Source organism: Ambystoma mexicanum, chromosome 13, assembly GCF_040938575.1.
Source record: "Ambystoma mexicanum isolate Mex_15411 chromosome 13, UKY_AmexF1_1, whole genome shotgun sequence".
Taxonomy (NCBI): domain Eukaryota; kingdom Metazoa; phylum Chordata; class Amphibia; order Caudata; family Ambystomatidae; genus Ambystoma; species Ambystoma mexicanum.
The window spans coordinates 194,160,074-194,182,660 of record NC_090938.1 but is presented as its reverse complement, the minus strand read 5'-3'; the positions used below and the strand labels follow the sequence as shown (position 1 = coordinate 194,182,660).

The 22,587-nt window shown below is 48.5% G+C and overlaps 1 protein-coding gene across 9 annotated transcripts in view; it reads right to left on the bottom strand.

Moving 5' to 3' along the window:
• The window catches only part of PPP1R12B (protein phosphatase 1 regulatory subunit 12B), a 1,230,188-nt gene that overhangs the window by 188,145 nt on the left and 1,019,456 nt on the right, over positions 1-22,587 (bottom strand). For all 9 annotated transcript variants that reach the window (XM_069633604.1, XM_069633603.1, XM_069633606.1 and 6 more), the window contains one exon: positions 19,674-19,821. In XM_069633604.1, the coding sequence (XP_069489705.1) occupies positions 19,674-19,821 (148 nt within the window). The remainder of the gene's footprint in view (positions 1-19,673; positions 19,822-22,587) is intronic.

Below are 22,587 nucleotides of genomic sequence, written 5' to 3'. Positions count from 1 at the left end.
CCTAAGAACTTTAACTTGATCAACGGACGCTCTCGTCTGCATCGCCGTGCCGTCTCCTGTGGGAGAAGGCCTGACCGTCGACGCGCCGAGGAGTATCCACCGGTGGGTTTCCCGCCACCCAAAGGCCGCAGAGACGCCGACGACTCGACGCCCGTGCTGGGCCACAGTGCTTCTTCATCTCTTTGCGGTCCAGAACTATCGTCACCGAGGTGCCCCGCACGCCTCTTCCTTGCAGGACGCCAACGCTCTGTCGTCGACGAGCACCGCTCGGATCAAAGCCTGCTGCCTCATCGACGTCGTTCTACCCGGTTCACGGTCGGACGTTCGGCACCCCGTGTCTCCCGCTTGAAAGGGGCGACATTCAAGAAGGGCCGCCGATTCCCCGACACCGAACCCCGAGTCCGCGACGCCTCTCGACGATCCGTGGCTCCTGCCTTAAAGGGAGTCACTCCAGAAGGATCGGTCGACGCCTCGCCGACGAACTCTACTCCACCAGGTACATTGGGGGGGTAAAACATTATAGGAGAGAACGAGACTCTTGAACAATATATGGACTGGGCTTGTTTTATATATCGTTATTTTACAGGTTGCCCAGGTGGGGGGATCTCCACTCAGAGCTGTGTCCAGTAGCACGGACCAGTCGTCTGCCTATTGTTTCATCCGTCTGCTTTCTCTCTTCTCTCTATTGCTGGTTTCATTGCTATTGATCCGTGTGGCATTTTCACAGCCTTGTTGATGCACTCTAATCGAATACTAGTGGTACCACTTTAGAATTGTAGATATTTACCATTGTTGATTTTCCGGAGCACAAAGTGCATTATTGTGATAAGTGTACATAACCTTTGAATATTAATTATATAAAGACTGTGTTTTCAGTAATACAGTGTGTGGACATTCCTTTGTGGGGGCTTGGGGATACGCTGTACTTAAGAACCAGCCTGCATCACCTCCTGAGAAGCTAGGCCTTGATTGCTCGTCCATCGTTACCATATCAGAGAATCTTGGCTGGGGTCCTCTGTGCCTTTCCTCTGCCATATAGAGAGCGGAAGTACAGACTCCCCCACCTCGTCCTGACACACAGCCTGCCCCAAACGCTTTCCAGCGTAACCAATAAAGAGCTGATCGTCCACTCTGACCCGGGACATGCGTGAAATATAAAAGCTTAACACTCTCCTAGGATCAAGCCTATGGAGTCTCTCCTCTTCCTTACCAGTACGTGGAGGAGGATACAATGCCGGAAGAACAACCTTCTGGCCTAAATGAAATTCCGACAACACCTTCGGAAGAAAAGAAGGACGAACTCTAAGGACAACCCTGTCCTTATGAAACACAGTGAAGGGTGGCTTAACTGAAAGTGCCTGTAATTCACTCACTCTGCGAGAGGAAGTGACCGCAACTAAAAATACAGTTTTTAGAGTTAACAGTCTCAAAGTGCATGAATGCAAAGGTTCAAACGGAGCACTCATCAGAAACTTGAGAACAAGGTTCAAATCCCAACCAGGCACCTGGAAAGGTGACGGAGGGAACACATTAGTGAGCCCTTTCAGAAACTGAGAAATTAAAGGAATTTTAAGATAGGAACACTCTTCAGACGAGCGCTTAAATATGGACAACGCCGCCAGGTAACCTTTAATGGTACCCACATGAAGGCCCCTGTGGGCCAAAGAAAGCAAAAAAGACAGAACCATGGGAATTTCACATGCAAAAGGATCCACATTCTTAACCCTGCACCAGTCGCAGAACTTCCTCCAACGGCAACAGTACAGGGACTTTGTTGCAGGCCTTCTGGCCGAAAGCAACACCTCCATTAAGCCTTCAGGGAGGTCCCAATCCTTATACCTCAACCTTTCAGAAACCAAGCGTGAAGGTTGAGGGACCTGACCTCTGGATGGAGAACCTGACCCCCCCCTCCCGTGAGAGCAGATCGTCTCGGTAGGGAAGACGTGGAGGGCAGATGGACAAGTCGAGAAGGTCCGGGTACCACGTCCTCCAGGCCCACGGCGGTGCAATGAGGATCATCCGGGAACCGAACCTCCGCAGTACTTGCGGGATGACGGGGACTGGAGGAAATGCGTACAGCAGTGGGAATGACCACTCCACCACGAACGTGTCTCCCAAGGCTCCGTTTGGAGGAAACTCCCGCGAGCAGAACCTCTCGCACTTCCGGTTGACACTGGAGGCGAAGAGATCCACGTGAGGGGTCCCCCAAAGGGTGAAGATCTCCAGGAGAATCAACTCCAACTCCCACTCGTGAGAGATTGTGCTCTGCCTGCTCAGAGCGTCTGCCGTCTCGTTTTCATCTCCTGCCAGATGAACTGCCGAGATTGAAACTTCCTGCTGGATTGCCCAGAACCAGAGGTGCATCGCCGCCCTGCACAGAGGAAGTGACCCTGCCCCCCCCCCCCCCTTTTTGTTGAGGTAGTGCATGGCCACCGTGTTGTCCGACAGGATCAGGACATTCTTTCCTCGCACAGTCGGCAGAAAAGCCTTCAGGGCTAGCCTGATGGCCCTCAGATCCTCAAACCGATATGGAGTCTGGACTCCGACGGAGACCAACGACCGCTGACTGTCAACTCGTTGGCATGAGCTCCCCATCCCGTGAGGGATGCGTCCAACACGATCGTCACCTCTGGCCAGGACAGCCAAAATCGAGCCCCTCATCAGATTGCCTTAGTCGGCCCACCACAGAAGGTCCCGGGCGACCGAAGACGGCACCTGAACAGGGTCCGACATTCTGCCAGAGGACAGACCACTGGAGCTTGAGTGCCCACTGCAAAGATCTCATCCACAACCTGGCCTCTGGCACCAGAAGAATGCAGGATGCCATGAGGCCGAGCAGTCTCAAGAACTCAAACGCTTGGAGAGTCTGGGCAAGTTGAAACGTATGCACCATCTGCTGAATGTGATGAGCCCTCACCTGGGGAGGGCAACACTGCCCCAGGGACGTGTTGAGCACTGCTCCGATGTACTGGAGCCTCTGAGTTGGTGTCAAATGGGACTTCAAGTTGAGGGAGAAGTCCAGCTTGTGGATGGAGTGGCAGGGGACTGACAGATGATCCAGGACTTGCTCGGGAGAGTGCGCCCTGATCAACCAATCGTCCAGGTAGGGGTAGACGTGAATCCCCCCTTTCCTGAGGTGTGCTGCCACCACTACCATGAGCTTGGTGAAGACCCTCGGGGGGGTGGTTAATCCGAATGGCAGGACCCGAAACTGAAAGTGCGAGTCGCCAACCGCAAACCTCAGGTACTTCTTGTGCTTCAGATGGATCGGCACATGAAAATAAGCGTCCTTGAGGTCGAGAGACACCAACCAGTCCTGAAGTTGAAGGGCCTGGAGGACTTGAGAAAGAGTACCCATCTTGAACTTGTCCTTCCTGAGGAGTTTGTTTAAACCGCGCAAGACCATGATGGGTCTCAATCCCCCGTCTTTCTAGGAAATCTAAAAATAAGGGGAATACCATCCCTTGTTCCTCCCTGCTACAGGCACCAGTTCTATGGCGCCTTTCTCCAGCAGGGATTGAATTTCCTGCGCAAGGAGTGGATCCGGACTCTTTAAAGAGATTCCCCCGTGGATTGTCTTGAGGCCTCTGCTGGAAAGGAAGACAGTAGCCGTGGATTATGATCTCCAGAACCCACACATCTGAAGTAATGGCGCGCCACTCTGCAAGATGCTGTGCCAGCCTTCCCCCAACCGGCGAAACATGGGACATGGCCTCATGACTGAGCTGAAGCGGCTGCGGCATTGCCTGAGGGCAAAGAGGCAACTGCCCGAGCGGCCTTGGCACCTCGAGTACCTTGTACCTCTGGCACTCCTACGGTGGCCCCTTTGACTGGCAGCTCCTCTCGCTTTACCAAAGGATGAATAATAATAAAGGAACCTCCCCTCCATTGTTGTCCCCTAGGACGAAAAGGCGGAGGTTGTCGAACTGCAGCGCCCAACGACTTTGCTGCAGCTTTGGAGGTCTGCAACCTCTCAAGCCTTGCTGCCAAAAATATGTTCCCCGCCAAAGGGCATGTTGAGGAGCCGGGCCTGCACATCAAGAGCAAACCCCGACTTCCGCAACCACGCAAACCTGCGTATCGCGGTGCTCGCCGCCATGGACCGGCTGACGCAATCTGCCATGTCCAAACCCGACTGAACGGCCTCACACACAGCATCCTTGCCATCCTGAACCATGGCAAGGAAACCATCCCGTTCATCCCTTTCGGGAATATGTTCAGCTGCCAAGGAAACAGTTCTACAGAGTGTGCGTGAAACGAGAAAAGGCACAAATGGAGTTGGCCGCCTGAAGCGCCATACCCCCTGCAGTAAACACTTTCTTCGGCCAGCCATCAAAACGCTTGTCGTCCCTATCAGGAGGGATGGTAGGGTATGACGCCCGCTTTGCCGGGGCCTTAGCCGCCTGCACCACCAAACTCCCCGGAGTAGGGTGCTTGGACAAGTAGCAGGGGTCACTACTGGCTGGGCGGTATTTTCGCGGCAAAGACTTGCTCACTGCCGGGACACTTTCCGGAGCAGTCCAAGCCGCTGCCACCCTTCTTTGCAGAGCCATATGGAATGGCAGTACCGGGTCAGTTGGTGGACCAATGTCGAGGATATCCGTAAGGTCATCCTGAACAAACTCCCCTGGGGGAGCAGACCATCCTAAGTACTCGGTGACCCGTGACATAAGTCGCCGGTACGAAGAATCGGCATGAGTGCCAGGCTCAGGCCTACAAAACTCCACCTCCGGAAAGGTGTCCATCCCACTAGCATCATGCAGGGGCTGCCTCAGGTCCTCAAATTGGCTATGGCCCGAGAGACTCTCGTCAGGCACCGTTTCAGGGACCATGCCATCATCCGAGCCCTCATCCACCTCTGAAATGAATTCCAGATGGTGCTAAGAAGGCACAGAACTGGAACCAAAGCCATGCTTGACCTTGGCCAGAGCCTTCCTAGGTGGTTACCCCGAGCCAAGGGTAACCCTGTCGACACAGCCCCAAAAGGCGTCGAGTGAATCAGCGCCGATGTCCAGAGAATCGGCGTTGACGACAGACGCGGCGCCGACGGCATCGACACAGGCCTCGAGAGAGGAGCCCCGAGCGTGTCCCTCGACATCCTGGGCGCCGACGACTTCCTCGGAGGCGTAGCCTCGAGAGAGTCCGTCGACGACCTCGGCGCCACAGGCATCTATGTCTTCCTCGAAGACTTCACAGGTTCACGCAGTCTCGAGCGCGTCGTGGACCGGGCATGCCCAAAACGATGCCCCTTGTCCGAGCGGGACCTTTCCCACGAATCACGACGACCCACCGAGCCCGAAGGCGTGCGAGCGGCGTCTCTTGACTGATCACAACCGACCCCACTCGGAGGCACAGAAGGACCAGTGCCCTGCGATTCGAGAATCGGCAACATTTTCTTCCCGAAGGAAGCCCATTCCTCCGGTGTCGTATGCTTGGTGGGGTAAGCGACCCGCTGACGGGCAGAGTCCTCGGATGAGGACGGGGAAGGCGGACGATGACGGCGCTTCTGGGAGTGCCTCGAAGAGGCATAGGAGTGGCGACACCGACTCCGGGACCGAGACCCACTGGACTTCCAACAACGACGCGTAGAGTCGCCCCTCGAGTCGTCCGTCGAAAGCCCTGCAGACCTTGACTTCCGGGGCTTGGACACCTTACCTACCGATAACTACTTCTTGCACTCCCGCAAGGCTTTCGACGTGAGCGACTGGCAGTCGACAGTCATCCGTGTCATGGGCCTCCCTGAGGCACCAGAGGCAGGCGTCGTGCGAGTCCGTGACCAACATCTTGGACCCACAGTCCCCACACTTCTTAAAGCCCGGACGCGGTGTGGAAGACGAGGTAGACATCTTCACAAAGAACTTCACAAACGAACAGGTTCGAAGAACCGAGATGAACAACAGAAACTCCAAAGAGTCGAGGCATAACGAGAATCACGAAGCGAACATGTTCGCGTAAAAAACGAAACTGAGGCTATGGGCGTTGTGCGTCCTACTTATCACATCTGATGATGTTGGCCGTCGGAGGAGGTCCTCGAGGACGGCGCATCGATGCAGAAAATTTTCCGAAACAGCACAGCTGTAGCGATTACTGTCATAGATATGGAATACGTCGCAGGACCCAATCCCCTCGAAATTATTTTATGAAGCCCTTAGTTGGACTTTAGAAAACCTGTCCTAGCAATTACATTGCGTTTTGAACAAATAAAGACCTGCCTGTGAATATATGACTGTAGAATTAATGTTTGTCAGACCTCAGCCACATTTTTAAGGATAACCTCCCTGTTCTATATAAACAAAAACAAAGTCAAAGAAAGGGTTTGGTTTAATCCTGCGTGCACTGGACTGAATTTTTAGGCGCTGTAAAAGGACCTCTTACGGAGGACGGGGAAGGCGGCCGATGACGGCGCTTCCGGGAGTGCCTCGAAGACCCGTGACATATTGGACTCCTACAGCAAGAATATAAAGAAGTGCCATTTAAATTTTTAAGCCAACTAAGCCAACTCTTCCTGGGCATCCAAAGTCTAATGAAAACCTAAACATGGCATGTGGTGGTGTAAAATGGAAACCACAACATCTAGAAAGAATCCCTAGAGCTTTCATTGCCCCATATTTCACATATTTGTAGGGACCATTTTCAGAATTATTTAATGATGTCCCTGTAAAGCGTGGGGACTGGAAAATGAAGGTTAGGACAAGAGAGGGCACTTGTCTATGAAACTGTGGTAAATGGGGTGTTAATACAAAGGAATGTATGACGAGATCCATGCACATTGAAGATAAACACCAGATAAACAAGTTAACCAAAGGAAAGGACAGTGTCAACACTTTCAAAAATGCACAAGACATTAGCAAAGAATTCCATAATAGAAGTCATCTTCAGTTTCATAGAAGAATCCTGGTCAAACTATTAGAAAAACAATAAATAACGAACACCGAACCACTTCAAGCATCAGAGCGTAGATCACAAGAAGGGATAATAGATATTATGGAAAGACCAAGAGATTGTTTCAATAGTATTAAATGGTTTTGAGCCATTTTTAAAATAAGCAAGCATTTAGCTAAATAATCAAGGCTTTTGATTGTATGTGTATCTCAGACAACTGCATACACATGAAGAAAGGGAAGAGCATTTTAGTATGTACAGTTAAAAGGGTAGACAATAGCTAAAATCAACTCTGTGCAGTCATTCTTCCAAGATGAGATTTCTGTTAAGCTAATTGTGGCTTCTTCCCTACAGGATGTCTTGCCACACAGCAAGCTTTCTCTGGCTCCAAAATACAGTGACGCCGAACTAATTCTTGTGTCAATGGAATGTGCCGCCTACAGAGTCGATGAGCCCTTCCCCTAACTTGAACTGCAGAAACACATGGCTGGTGCACCCTTTGCGAAAGGGTTTGCTAGGAGTGTTCAGAAAGGACACAGTAATCCTCTGCAGAGTCTCCACCGAATTTCTATATTAAAAGACCCTCTTTGTTCAGTCTGCACTCCTGGTACTACCAGATCTATTCTTCAAGATTTGGAACAAAGGAACCTAGAAATGTCATGTATGTATTAAGGATATCACAACAGAAGCCAGGTTGTGCCAATGCCTGAAGGTGGCTATACAGAGTTTTCCAGGTACTACTCTGGGCCTGGAATTATTTCTATAAATTGCATTAAACGGGAGGAATGTATCCATCTGAATTAGGAATGCATCCTAAATGTGCAATACAGCTTGGTACTTTTGTTGTTCCTATAACAGATACTAAACTGTTCAAAATGTAGGATTATGTTCTAGAATTAAAGAAAATAGCCAGCAAGATGCCATGTGAAATACGTCCCTTGCATATGTTACTAGCTTAGTTGGTGTTAGGAAAGATTTTCTTTGTGCTGCTTTCGGTCCATAGACATCAATTTAACTCAACAGCCTCCCTCACCACAAATGTTTGCGGTTTTGAACCAGTCCGGACTTTGAAGGCATCTAAAGCCTTTTTTCATTTGCCTTTAACCTTCTCTGTTTTGGGGGCACCGATCAATCTCTATAGCTGGCAGTGCAGAATAACTCTGCTCTCCACTGAAATTTACACAGCAGTGTTCACCTTACAGGGAGGTGCTGCAAGGATACCTTGTGTTCTGTGAATACATCATGAAGTAAGAGACAACAGATTCACTTTTCTTAACAAAAGGATTTGTCTTAATTGTCAGGATGGAGTAAGCCCTCACGTGCCCTGAGCTAAGGTGGGATCTCCAAACCTAAAGAAACTAAGGGGTCAGTGTCAATAAGCTCAACTCAAAATTATGTCCGTGTCCAAAACCTTTACTTGCCCTCCCAACTAAAGATATATGATAGGTTATTTATAACGTGCTTAATACCCAGAGGTTTCTAAGCGCGGAACCAGGGATCGAATCTATGTTTCTCCTGTTGTCTTGCTTCCAAGGCCAGCACATTGCCCCTGAGTTAGCCTCCCTAAGTTCCAAGCTTCTCCCAGCTCTGGCTTGTTTTCAGCTTCCCCAAGTTCAAAATAGTTCAAAGATATATCAGGGATCCCTTACCAGAGAAAGCAGCTCCTCCAAAAGAAGTACAATCAGTTCAAGTCTCTTGACTTTCAATTATACTTCGTTTAACTTTGTAATCCTTCAGACTAATAGTTCAAACGGATGATTTTTTTCACTTCAGCACTTATACAACACACCCTCTAATCTGGGCTTCCCTTAGTTCTTTCCCCAAGTAGGGGCTACTCAGTCTATGCGCAGTTGTCGGACCACATGGTCCACCCATTACAGGTCACACAACCGATAACCATCGGCACTTTGTAATGCTGTTATTCTTTGGCCAACACAGGTTTTCTCCCTCTACCTGTGTCAGTAATCAAACTTTGTTGTAGTTTTCGGACTTGGCAGTTATTTGGCTTTGCGCTTTGCCGCAACTTCTATTCAATTCACTCTGTGGTGTTCATCCTTTTCCATCAACTTGCTTTCACATTGTCCATTAAGGTTCATCAACTTTCCTTTTACACTTGCTTTTCACTTAATTCATAAGTTCTCATTAGAGGCTTTCACTTTGTTCATAAATGCTTTTTAACAGTTTTAACTTTGTCATTACTGCACGTCATTCACTTTCCTCTTGTGTTGTATTTTCACATAATTTCCATATATTCTCTTTAGTTCGGCATTCAATAACTTTTTGCATTTCAAAAGTACTTTGCAGTTTGTTCCGCATTTAATATTCTTCCAAACACTACTCTTGGAAGTTTCAGTTCAATCTGTAATTGCAAAATGTCCAATTCCTGCCCCTGGAGCACCCCGTTGTAAGTGTTCCCTTTCTCACACTCACCAGTCCTCTCTGCCGGTCACAGCTGCGTCCTCACCAGGCAGGTTCCCAATTCCTCTCTGCTGGTCTCTCGCTTTATGCACCTACGGCCTATACTTCGATTCTAGGTGCAAGTCCTTTGCCTGAAACTGTTGCACCTATTAATGGGACATGCCTGACCCATGCAATGGTTTTGCTCCGTAGTCCCTTTCCTCGTCTCAGTACCAAAGTGCTGAAAATGACTAGACGTGTGCATCACTCCTAGTTGCCTCTAACATGTCACAGTCTTAAAGGCATACGATTGTTGGACAGGTGGTGTGTACGGAAGTGCTAAAGACTGACAATACCCTAAAAAAGGCAGGATAGGAATGTATTTGTTAGCATTTTAGGCGCTTATACAATAAGAAAACACTGTTTCAATGCACCCACAGGTCAAGGGACGGAGTAGGAAATACATTAAAGTACATTAAAAACACAATATAGAAGAGCACGGGGGGGGGGTAACAGGACATACCTACTATGCCTTGTGCGTATTCAGAACGTGCAAGTGCAATAAGGAAGAAGGCAGGGGGTCAGTGCTGTTGAGTCTGAGTTTATGGGTGAGCCACAGATGAAGTGCTAGGAATGTTGAGTGCTACACGGCCTGGAGCCATGAGGGGTGTAAGTGCGCGCCACCAGGGCTGAGGGTGCAAGTGCAGATACAGGAGCTGGGACGATTGGGTGTGGGAGGTCAAGTGCCCCGAGGATGCACAAGGGCCCGGGACACCAATCACAGCAACTGTGGGATTAGCAGGGGATGAGTTGAAAGAGGAGGAGACAGAAGGAGAATCTTAAGGAGCTTATGGAGTTTAAGAAGCTCCTGCTCAAGGTGCAGAGGGAGCGGGAGGCTATTCCATAGGCGTAGCCAGCTGTGGAAAATGAACCACCACCTGCCCTCTGTTTAGCTAAACACTCTACACAGAGCTAAAGTCAGAGGAACACAGTGGTCTAGAGGGGGTGGCCGAGGGGGGAGTATTTCAAGTTGAAGATGGTGTGGTCCCCGGGCCCAGACCACCTTATGGATGATGCAGAGGGATTCTAATTTAATCTGTGCAGGAGCCAGTGAAGACTTTAGTGCAGAAGTGATGCAGTCCCTTGTTTTAAAGCCAAGGATAATCCTTGCTGCCCTATTCTGGATGAGCTGGAGGGGTCGCAGAGTGGAAGATGGTAGATTCAGGAGGAGTCTATTGCAATGGTCAAGCCTAGAGAGAACCAGGGCTTGGGTCGCATTGAGCTTCTGGGCGAAAGTGAGAAAGGGGATTATTACTTTGAGAAGGAAGAGCTGAAAGTGGGAGTTCTTGGCAAAGTCCTGAGTGTGAGGGGGAAGGGGAGAGGAGTACAAAAGGACTCCAAGGTTTCTGGCTTCAGAAGAGGGTGCAGGGGGAGAGCCCAAAGAGGAAGGCCAGAGTGAAGGGAAGAAGGAGGGAGCAGGAGTCGCGATGGGAAGCATCTCATTTTTACAGGCGTTGAGGCAGATCATTGGCATTACTGGATGACAGATTGGCAGATGGGGAGGATGCAAGAGAGTCATCAGGGAGTTTGATAACGAGCTGTGTGTCATCTGCATAAGACGAATTTGTAAGGAGGAGGAGATGAGGCATGCAAGCAGAGCAAGGTAGATGTTAAAGAACCAGGGGGAGAGGACAGAACTCTGGGGGACACCACAGGTATAGAAGAAAGTAGGAGAGGAGAAAGTGACCAGGATGGGAAGAGCGGTCAGTGAGGAAGGATGTCAGCCAGTTCAGTATCCGTGCCGAGATACCAATAGTATCATGGAGCATTTGTACGAGGATGGAATGGTTAACTGTGTTCAAAGGCAGAGGAGAGCTCGAGAAGGATAAGGACAGCTGGGGAGTTGGCGTCCAGAGATGCAAGCAGTTCTTCACAGGTGTTCAGAAGAGCAGTTTCCGTGCCTCTGGATGCTCGGAATCCAGATTGATGGTCGTGATGACCACCACCAAGTTCAGTGTGCGAGTTGAGATGGGGCAAAACCAACTTTGCCAGCAGTTTCCCTGGGGTAGGGGGTCATGAAAAAAGGGCAGAAGTTGGCAGGGCAGGTAGGATCTGATGGAGGTTTTTTCAGGAGTGGGTGCACAAGGGAGTGCTTAAGGGAGGATGGGAAAGATGCCATGACGAAAGAGTGATTGCGGTAATAAGCGAGAGCAGGGGCAAGAGAGAAAGTTACCCTTGATGTTCCTGGATGAGCAGGGGGAAACCTGCTTAGAAGAGGTCTTCATGGAGCGGATAATAATGGTAACTTCTTCAGGGGTGAAGGAGGAAAAGCATGATGGAGGAGTGAGGATGGAGGCAAGGGGGTGTGGGACGGGTAATGAAGGAGAGTAGCAAGGATGGTAAGGATGTCCTGAGTTTTAGAAGCAAAGTGTGAGGCCAGTGCATTGCAGAGGACCTGGGAGTGATAAGGTGAAAAGGAAGAGGGGACTGAGGAGGGGTTGGCTAGTTCCCTGCAGATTTTGAAGTGTAGCCGTGTTATTGGATGCACCGGAAACCCGTGCCTGAATGTGGGCTCTTTTCTTGACATGGATGGAGTGTCTGTATTTCCTTTGAACCAGGCCGCAGGTCAATTTGTCAGAGAATGAGCCTGAGGTTTGCCACTTCCGTTCTGCTGCCCTGCGCTCGTGTTTCAGGGCAGCATGTTCGGAGATGTACCAGGTTTTACGCTTAGAGGCAGGTTTCAGGAAGATCCTCATGACTGGGGCAAGAATGTCAAGAGTATTGGTGATGGAAAGGTGGAGGCTGCTGAGGGCAGATTGAGAGGTGGAGTCAGGTGGGGGCGAGTGAGATGAAGGTGGAAGCGAAGTCAGCCACAGACGCTCGTTTCATCGGGTGGATGTTAGTAAACGAGGTTGATGGGACTTTTGGGGCGGGGGGGGGGTGCAGTCAGGGGGCCAAGGGGGCTCAAGTGGGAGGAGAGGAGTGAATGGTCAGACCAGGAGAGAGGGGTGACTAGTGGGGAGAAGAGATATCAGTGTATGAGGGCATCAAGAGAGTGTCCAGCTGAGTGGGATGGCCCAGAAGGGATAATGGAGTGTGAAAGCGAGGTGCAGAGGTCAGTGAAGAGCATGGATGCAGAGCATGACGAGTCCAATTGGATGTTGAAGTCACCCAGTAGGAAGAGGTTGGATGTGAATGAAAGAAAGGAAGAGCTGAAGTCAGCCCATTCAGAGAGGAACAGGGTGGGGGCACCCAAAGGCCAGTTAATAGTGGCAATGGTTAGGGTAGAGATGGGAGAGATGACCAACTTGCAAACCAGGCTTTCAAACGAAGAGTAGAGCTGGGTAGCTAAGATGGAAGCAGGAACCTAATCAGGGAAGACTAAGGCAACCCACTGCCAGTGCAGTGAAGTCAAGGCTTGGCGATCTCAAAGCTCTCAGGGAGGAGGGAGTCAAAAGCAGTGACTTAGCTGGCCTTGAACCATGCCTCGGTAAGAGCGAGAATGTCGAGGTCAAGGTCTTCAAGAAGGAGAGATGTCAGCGGAGGGTTTGTTGGCTCAGCGGGTGTTAAGAGTTGCCAGGTGGAAGAGGTCTGTGTCTTTGAAGGTTTTCTGAGGTGGCGTACAGGGGCGTGGTACATCAGTCAGAGGAGGGAGAGAGACAAGGCAGAGATGCAGGAGAAGGGAGGAAGTTAATGAAAGAGGGCAGGATCAGTCAAAGAGGAGGTTGGTTTGTGGACCCTGAACCTGGATCGTGCCAATGTTGATGGACATTAACAAAACAGCAAGAGGATGAGAAGCCGGCCAAGATGACTTCCCACTTGGTGCCACCGTTAATGGTAGAACATGGAGGGAGAGATAGAGTAGAGATGGTAGGTCCATAGATCTTGAGAGGAGACAGAAGAGGTTATCCGTGAAAACCCCTCTAGAGGAAGCACGGACATAGGTGTCTGATGGGAAGTCCAGGGTTTGCACTCAAGATGTCCTTTTTGTGCTTTTTCCACCAGACTTTGTGAGAGAGGGGGATAGGTGATAGTGTAGCAATTAGAGAATATAGTAGAAATGGGGAGAGCCATAGGTCAGCAGAGGTATGCACCAGAAAGAAAGAGGCTGCACAGTAAAGTTCTAGCTAAACTCACCAGGGGGCCTAGTAGTAGACGTCAAAATGAAGGCACAACACAGTGAAATGCAGGCGGTGCACAGATGGATTAAAAATGGGAGGCACAAGACAGTGAAATGCAGGAGGTGCACAGATGGATTAAAAATGGAGGCACGGCACATACAAATGCAGGAGGTGCACAGATGGAATACATACACGCCTAAATCTGACGTACCTAGTACTCATAAGTGCACTGATAGAAGATGAGAGATTGCAGCGTATAAGGAATATGTAAAAGGTACAGATTGAAGCTAAGAGAGAGTGGTGGAGGTCAGCCAAGCTCACTTACATGACTGCCTAGGACTCATGACCTGGGAGAAGTAATTTGTCAGGGGGACGGACCATAATTCGAGAAGGGCAAGGCCATCCAGGGCCTCCTCGGCCTGGACAGGCACAGAAAGGGCCTAGATGAGGGCCTTAGTTGTAGGTGCCGACTCCCGCCACCCGGTGGCCCTGATTGGAACCAGTGGATGTGAGAGTCTATCAAAGGGGACCAGGCTTAGACAAAGAGGATGGCTCAACTGCCCAAGACAGAGGCAGACACATTGAAAAAATGCCCCTCAAGTCAACATGGGCACCACAGATGCAACAGCATAGCAAAGGTTATGCTGATAGAAGCCTTTAGCCGCACTTGCTCGATTTTCGGAGCAGGCAATACGCACAGCAGCAATAGTGATGAAAAAGCACAATTTCTTCTCAAAATCATGCAACTACTGCCAAATATGCTGGGTGAGAATATGCTGATTTTTCACAACCCAAAAGGGCTTAACTTGCTTGATGAATGCTCACGATGGGGGTGGAGGAAGCATGATGAACTGCTGCTTCAGGCTGGATGAATCATTTAGAATAATTCTCAAAAGGGAAACGCGGGATACCATGTCTAACCTGAAGACATTCTCTCCCCACTCCAAGGTCCCTCCACCCACTCCAATGTCCCTCCACCAAGGCGATCCTCCCTCGCATATCCACCCTCAGGATACAAGAGCAATGGTATTTCCTTGGACCCCCGAGAGGAAGATCCAAGTAGATTAGATGGGAGGATGCAGTCAGGTTTCTTACAGATCCTACAACAGCTTTTTGGTAACTTTGTGGTTACTTGCAAGATGTGTTCAAGACGTGCTGGTGGCAGTGGATACGTTTTCATATTCTCGCATGCACTTTTGTATTTTACTGCTTAATGCCTTTTAGAAAACTATATGTGCAAGAAGGCTTTCACCTGTCATTTGACCATCTTGTATTTTTGCCTTTTGTGAGGAAAGATTTTCTTTTTGCTGCTTTCCTCCCATATACTTCTATGTGGAACACTTTCTTTTTGCTTTGATTGGACTTCTAGCCTGACTTTTTGGAGGAAAGTTAAACCTTTTCCTCATTTGTCCTTGGGTGCATTGTTAGGGGGAACCTAATTAGTCCTTAACACTATCAGAAATGAGAGACTATGTCTCTCTTAGTGAGCTTCTTGTACTTTTACAATTACACACATCACCCTAAAGTGAAATGCGGTTAGGATATTTTGTATCCTCACAACTTTCTGTAATGGTTTTTTGGGGTACTTTTAAAATGTACCTAGGACAAGCTGGAGGCAGCAGTTATTTTTGTTCAGTTTAACTTGTGCACTTTAGCATTTCGCTGCAAAGGGCTACTAAAGGTGGCTACCCGAAGATGCCTGTGCCATTAAGTTTTTTCTCATCCTTTGGCCATATTGTTATTTAGTGTTCTTCCTGCCTTCTAAGGTTAGGATAAGCGCTTTATAAGAATAAATACAATACAATAAATACAATAAAACAAATGGAATGCCCTTGCCCAGGGAAAGCTGCTGCTTTCAAGGGCAAATGGAAGGCTTCTGTGTGAGCCCATATCTGGTGGCTGGGACCGTATTGTCCCACTACACATCCAAGTGCCTGAATGTCTGTTGCTGGGCAGAAGTTGTGGCCATGAAGGATTGAGTAGCCACTGCCAGTTTGAATGGTGCAGATCCTTAGCACTGGGGGCGGGGGGCTTGGGAAAGCTCCCAAACCAAATTGATAAAAGGAGGCTCTTGCAGCCATTTGACAGATCATTGGAGCCATGTGCACTGCGAAGGAGCAGCCAGTTGATAACCCGAAGTTTACCGATACAGCTGACTAGCACCCAATCCAGCGAGATCCAGGTGAAGCTCTGCTCATTGCCTCAACTCAAGAAGACCCTTGTCAGTGCTTCGACCCCTGGACCAGTGGGAACAACCAGTCTAAACCCTGCTTGAGGTTCCGGGCCTCTTGAATCTTGTGGTATGTCCTTGAACCAAGCAGTGGACTGGCCGCTCCCTCCTGGGCTACCTTGCTGCAGCTGTCACCGTTCAGAGGGCATCTTTGGAACTCAGAGGTTCTACAACTTGTGCAACAAGATGCCTGCATATTAAGCCTTCTTGCATCAACGGCAGTGGTGCTGGACATGCTAATTTGTTTGTTCCTGGACGATCACCTGACCCTGGTGACTTCCATTACAATCAGTCTTCTTCGCATACTAGTGGTGTCCTGAACCGCCTGTCTGCTTCATTTGGGTGTTCAGCTGGAAGGTGTCTGGAACCAATTCCTAAGCACCACAACCGACGAAAACTAAATCCTGCATCCGAAAGTGAACTTTGCACCTCCGAATCCTGGGTCTTCCTCTACTGGACCAAGTACAGAAGAATGTCTGCCCAACAGAACATCAGACGTGGTCTCTAGAGAAAACAGGGTCAGGGGAGTAAGTTGAGACCAGTTTGTCCCTCCGTTCTCCATGGGGTTACATGGCCACCAAGTCCAGCCCTAAGCTACTTTCCTGAATATGGTCAGTGGAGTTCTGGTCAAGGATTCCTTCACAGTGTGTCTGGCAGGACAGGAAGCTTGGAGGACACTGAATCTCCTCAGGTCTTTGTCCTCCTGTGTATCTGCTTGGATTCAGTTCTGAACGGGTGCCTGGCTGTCTCCTTGGGACAGCCACCACCCAAAGTTTGAATGTAGCATGCATTCTGATTGGCTGAGTTCCTGCATAAAAGGCGAGGGTCTTGTTGGTGAAGCGAGAGTGGACCACTGGAAGTATATTCCGAAGTAGGAAGGATACCTGCAACCATCCCCAGTGATCGCCAAAGCAGACTGAGTGACTGTTGCAGCTCCAGACCTTTCTTCTGTGCGACAGGGAAGATCCAGACCAGACGACTTCCTCCCTTTGACTGGTTGGCCTAACCAGTCTCAGGACCAGCTACAGTTTAAGCCATCCGACAAGTGCTGTGGCCTTCCAAGCCTGCAATACCTGAAAACCCTTGGACCTCGTCTCAATGAGTGCAGTTTCAGCCGCAACCTTATGGGCACCTGTCTGGGCCTGCAGAGACTCCATTCCGATCAGAGATGTCCCCTCAGAAGAGTCTAGGACTGATAGAAGGCAGAAAGTCTGCCCGGTGACAACCGTCACAGTGCCAAAGCCTGTGTCGAGCCTCCACAACCAAGTGACATGAAAATCGTATGCTGGGCATACCTGTGACTGAGTCTGACCATCTGCTCTCGCCCAAAGTTGTTCCACCAGTCATGCAGGCCAGAAACCCAAACTGGAGCTGCTTCCGTCTTACCGTGGGGAAGCCCCGGCGACATTGCTTTTCTTCAACATAGAAGGTACTGTCTCAATCCTGGGCACTTGTGGTGTTGAAGTATGCTACTCCTGAGCTTGTTGAGTCAGGTTGTGGTGGACGAACCAACCGTGTTCTCCCATGCCTAAGCACATCCCCTCGTAGAGCCTGAATTCCTTCAGGTGGCCTACCTAGTGTCCCTGAACCCCTTTGAATCCAATTCCCTTACATACCTGTTCCGAAAACACATTTTCTGCTATTTAACAACGTTGACAGTGTGCGCCTTCCTTTGTTCTACCGCACGAGGACTACTGGTCCCACAATGCTGCATCTGACTTTTGAGACGCTCAATCCCAAGATGGGGTTGAACTTCTAAATATAAGGCTTTCCTAAATTAGTTAACCTACCAGTATTGCTATTTCAGTAAATGTTTGTTGATTAATGATTTGCTAACCTGAAAATACTCATGTACTTAACTGCTTAGCATCTAAATGTTTACTACTTGAAATGAGCATTGCAACAGCAAATATCTAGTGTAAATATCTGCGTGGACTGTTTTACATACCTGAATTGTTTTGAATTTAACATTGCCTTAGTATATAGAACAAATGCACATTTTTTATATAACTACAGTGTGAAATGTTTCCTTGACTATAAGTGTGCTCAAAAGGTCTTTGTAGTCAACTACAGCCCTTCTACCTCATACACTAAGCCTGGCTGATCGTCCATTGCTACCAACCTTTTTGGGTAGTTCAGGGAAAACCTAAGAGTTGGAGCCCTCTACTCCCAGGAGTGTCTTCTACAATCCTATCACATGTGGACTTTAGTACAATTCTCTAAAAGGGTGTCCTCCTAAAATCTGTCCCCCAGAGCAGATTCTAGAAATCCATCTTAACAGTAGGCCTAGCCTAGTGACTAGGCTCTAGTAGAATTACTTACCCGAACTTTACTGGCCTTTTTTAACTTTACCACGGTCATCTTCCAAAGCGATTAATAAACCTACATTGGAAGTATAACTTTGGAACTGGTGGTTTTAGGGCACAAGGCCCCAACCATTTTAGAGTTTGGTTCACTAAGTGTTGGTTATTTAAGTATATGCTTTCTTTCTTCTCCTAGTGCCAATGTATATTTGTGTTCTAGTAAGTGTGTGACAATTTTTTGAGTAGAGGGTTTTCTTGCTTTATGTGCATTTTGAAGGCCATATAAAGCATGTATTTTTTTACTTCCCTGTCTAACTGGAGAAATTGGCGCTGTTCTGTGTAGAATCACTGCAGCCCTAGACCACTTACACACAGCCCTCCAGAGACCAAGACTAGCCACTACTTTAATTGGGTTGGCTAGTACTCCATCTCCCTGTTCACCTTGATAGGGTGGCCACCCAAAATCCAACACCAGATTGATTTTGGAAATCCATCTGAACATCATTTTTTTTGCTGTCATTCCACTAAAGCTTTTTACACCATAACAACAATTTGGAGATATAAAAGCAATTCCCATCCACGAGGAGGCCTCACTATGCAACGGCACTGAAGAATATAAAAATGCTGCCTTTTGTGAGAAAGTTTAGCCATGTCAGTGCATGTTGAAGTCGAGTTAATGTTTTAGAAATCATTCTGTATTCTATGTGGAATATGCCTTTGCAAGCTTGCTGCAGAATTGAGTTGAGACCTTTTGTGGGTAATAGGAATAGAATCATGCTGTGAGGTGGCTTTATACTGTGTTCACTTCACTCACCTGGCATCCACCAATCCAACAGTACCATGCTCCACAGCATTCCTGAAAGATGGAATGTGTTCCACACACAAGGTGATCTGAAGACCATTTGACTTAAGTAAGGAAATTCTGTTAAATGATTCAGCCAAGAAATCTTTGAGGGAATAAAGACTGGCAAAAATAAAACCTTCTCCAGCAAATCAACGGGTTGAAAAATACAAGTGGTGTTATTTCCGCAGTATGCATGAGCAGGCAGCGCACTATTCTTGGTTTTGAAAGGCTTGGGCCTGAAACTACAGTCTAGCATGAGCCAACCACAACATTTGATACTGCATGGCTCGCCCACCTTCACAGGCAAGGCAATCCCACACAAACATGTGACCAACGGAAACAAAATCCATGATAGACAACTACACCTTCACCAAGAATAAATAGGGAGGAATTTCTCAATTTCCACAAAAAAAGCAGACGCCACATCAGTCCTTGCTGTGGCACTGCTCTGCTGCACCCCGGCGTGAAAATATGCACAAGCTTGGTGGGTGGGAGTAGAGGCGGTAGCTCCCGTTTCCTTGTCCTTTCAATTTTTCAGAAGAGAATATTTGTACACCCTATTTTTTCGTTTGTGCCCGTTTGGTGGGAGTAAACGTGGTTGGTATGTACATTATCTGTAGGGCTTGCCATTCTACAAATGTATGTAAACTTTGTAAACTCAAACTTCAACCCTGGTCTTCGCTTTTAATTGGCAGCTGCATGACCTCCAAAGGTCTTTTTAGAAATTAATGCATAATAGAAATAGCCAAGAGTTTCACATTTCTTTCTACAACTGATTTATTTCATATGAAAACCTGAAAGAACTTAAAATACTTCTCTAGAAACATGAATATGTACATTTGACATTGTCAGACACATCAAGTTTGAAAAAAGAGGAAATGGAATCAGACTCCTACTTTTTTATAATCCTTATCTCCTTCCTCCTCTGTTCTACTGCTGAGAGAAGCCAGGCGGTTCTCCCTACGAACATAAGCACTGGTCCTGCTCGCCGTTCGGTCACCAAAGGTGTCGCTCGTGGTGGGGTTTGAAGCGCCAGACTCCAACCTAAAAGAAGAAAAGGTCAACTGTCAGCATAAAAAGGACCACACAGAAAATAAAAGAGGCTCTTGTGGATAGAGAAAAATCACATGAATAACTAGAAGGAAGTTTCCATATGCCTGCAACTCAATTTAGATCTACTTCCAATCCAATGCAAGTTTTCTTCTAAATTCTTTATGAAGCATTCTATTGGCCATTCCACCACTATTTAATTAAAGTGGGTTAACATTATACAGAAATGAACTACACAAGCTGAAACAGGCAAAACGTAATCTTCAGAACAAATAGCCATTCTACTACGGTTCAAAAATCTGCTACTGCGCCAGTTGGGAAACATGCAGGCCGCTCTTTTCTATTTTGGATATTTAAAAGAGCATTTGCCTAAGGTAACAATATTGCTAAAATGTACAGGTTTGTTTGGGCGGCAAAGGTTCAATAAAATAAAAAAAAATAAAAAAAAGGGTACCAATTTTAACTTCAAACTGCTTTGGTGCGCTTGTTACTCTAAACTCCAATCTAGAAAAATTTTAACTGCTACTTTTGGACGACTGATTGTGATCAAGACCACCTTGAGTATCTGGAAAGACTGCAAAACTCTGGCATAACACTTCCCAGGCTTGGATATACTACACCCATGGGTGCTTTAACATAGCCACTGGGAACTTGATGCTAGCCTTTGCAACACTTGGATTAACCATGCTCCATATGAAATCCAGATAAACTATTGAAGTCAATACTTAACCTCCTTCCACAATCCCTCTATACAAGACACACTGAATTATGATTCATAAAATCACAACTATTCTCCTTCTTGGTTAGCGATTCCTTTCACACAAACATCATTAATGACCATTACAATTTTCCTAGAACACTCTTGCAGCCCCTGCTCACTAATCATTTTTTTGTCTTTTCTTCCCTTTAACTTATTTGCCATTCCATCACCATTTCCTGCCCTTTTCCTGAAAAGCTCTAAACCCATTTCAATCAGCTTAATTATCTGATCTGGATTTTCGTACATCACAATTTTATATTAATATTTACAATATTGCTAATGTGATTCGTGTTAAAAGTCTTTTTGTTAAAAAAAGGAATTTTGGGGCTTGGAGCCAGAGCGCGAAGCAAGGCTTCGTGATAGCTCCCGACCCGATCCTGGCAACTAAGCCTTGCACTTCAGTTTTAGCCACGGTATCAGTGAAAATGCTGGCTGTGGATGGTGACTGACGGGCGCAGACGGTGCAAGTTGCAGCTCCGTGGGTCAACCCATCTGAGTTACTGACGCCTCAGCCCCAACAGTCCTGGAACCAACAGGTCACAGAGCGCAGGAGCTGCTGGCAGGACCAACAAACTGGGAGCGTGAATGCAAGGAGGCCCCTGCCACCTCCCCTGTTGATTCTGATCAGTGTCTGGACTGACCCCAGGGGGTCCATCTTGCTTCCCGGTCCCATGGTGGATGTGTTCCAGAATGACGCTTAAGCAGACTTGGCCCACCCTGTTGCATTTTGGGGGCCCCTCTCCTAAGTGATCTGGAAAGCTTTTGCCCACTACTTGTGGCATACCATTCCAACATCGGTGCTGGCTGGCTCAGCCTGGGAAAATGTAGAGATCTGGCAATGCCCCTTCAGGCCCATAATCGAGGCCTGGGAAAGAGAGAAGCAGCAGGGCGATGTTTGCCATGCAGCTGCTCCCCTGAGGACACCATAGGGCCTACAGCATTGAAGGGAGTTACAGGCACTGCTTGGGAGAGAAAGTGGCCTGGTGAGGCAGTCAACTGCCTCTCAGGGTCTGTCGTGCTCAGAATTTTGAGGTGAGCTAGGGCTATAGTGGGCCAGTCCTAAGCCCTGTACTAGAGTCTGCTCCTCCGGGGGTGGAGGAACAGGGGGGTGGGGGTCCAATGTCCATCAGGCAAGGCCTGCTCTTGCACATGTAAGACTGGCGCCATCACCCTGCCTTTGGCCTGCAAGGGGGCGCCTGACCCCACACTGCTTAACGCGGGAGTTGGCTCGCCTCAACCTCCCACCCCTCCCTTCCCACTCCTCCAGCCGCCAGAAACGAATGGCGCGGCACGTGCTGCGACGGGGGCCACTCTGGATTCAAGCAGCAGATATCCTGAAGTCCTCGCTGCTGCAGAAAAGCGGGGAGAGGGGCTTCCTGGTGTGCTCTGGGGGACAAGGGGCAGCGGGTCTCAACACAACAGAAGGTGCACAAAGGTCATTAGCTGAAGAGTTAGACAGTAACCACTAAGGCATGTGAATGCCACTGTGACACAGCACCATGGCAAAGTCCCCTAAGGCAGCAAAGCAATCAGACATTGCAACCCTGCTGATGAGCACCACAGAGAAAGCTAGAAAAGGTGAGCAAGTGGTGGGCATGATACATGCAGAAAACACTCCACAGGGGCTCGCACCTTCCCCCCGCATCCCCCGCCGGTCATTAAGTTGGACTTCAGGATCTCCTAACTGCCATGACTAGGGAATATCAAAAGGGAACAGAGGAACCCCTGAAGAAAATGAGCACCCTGGATAGATGCATGGAGGAGGTTGAAAGTAGGCCGGCAAACGTGGAGCACAACTTACGTGAGCAGGGCTATGAGATAGGCAAGGGTGCTGACACTCACCGACCTGTAAGCCAGATGTGAAGCACTGGAGGCAAAGCAGGATGACAGAGATTTGCTCCCATTGCAACAACATCCACCCACAGTCCTAGATAGTGACCTGGAAGAATTTATGCATGATCTCTTCTGCTTCATTCTGAGCCACCCAGCCAGCGCCTCAC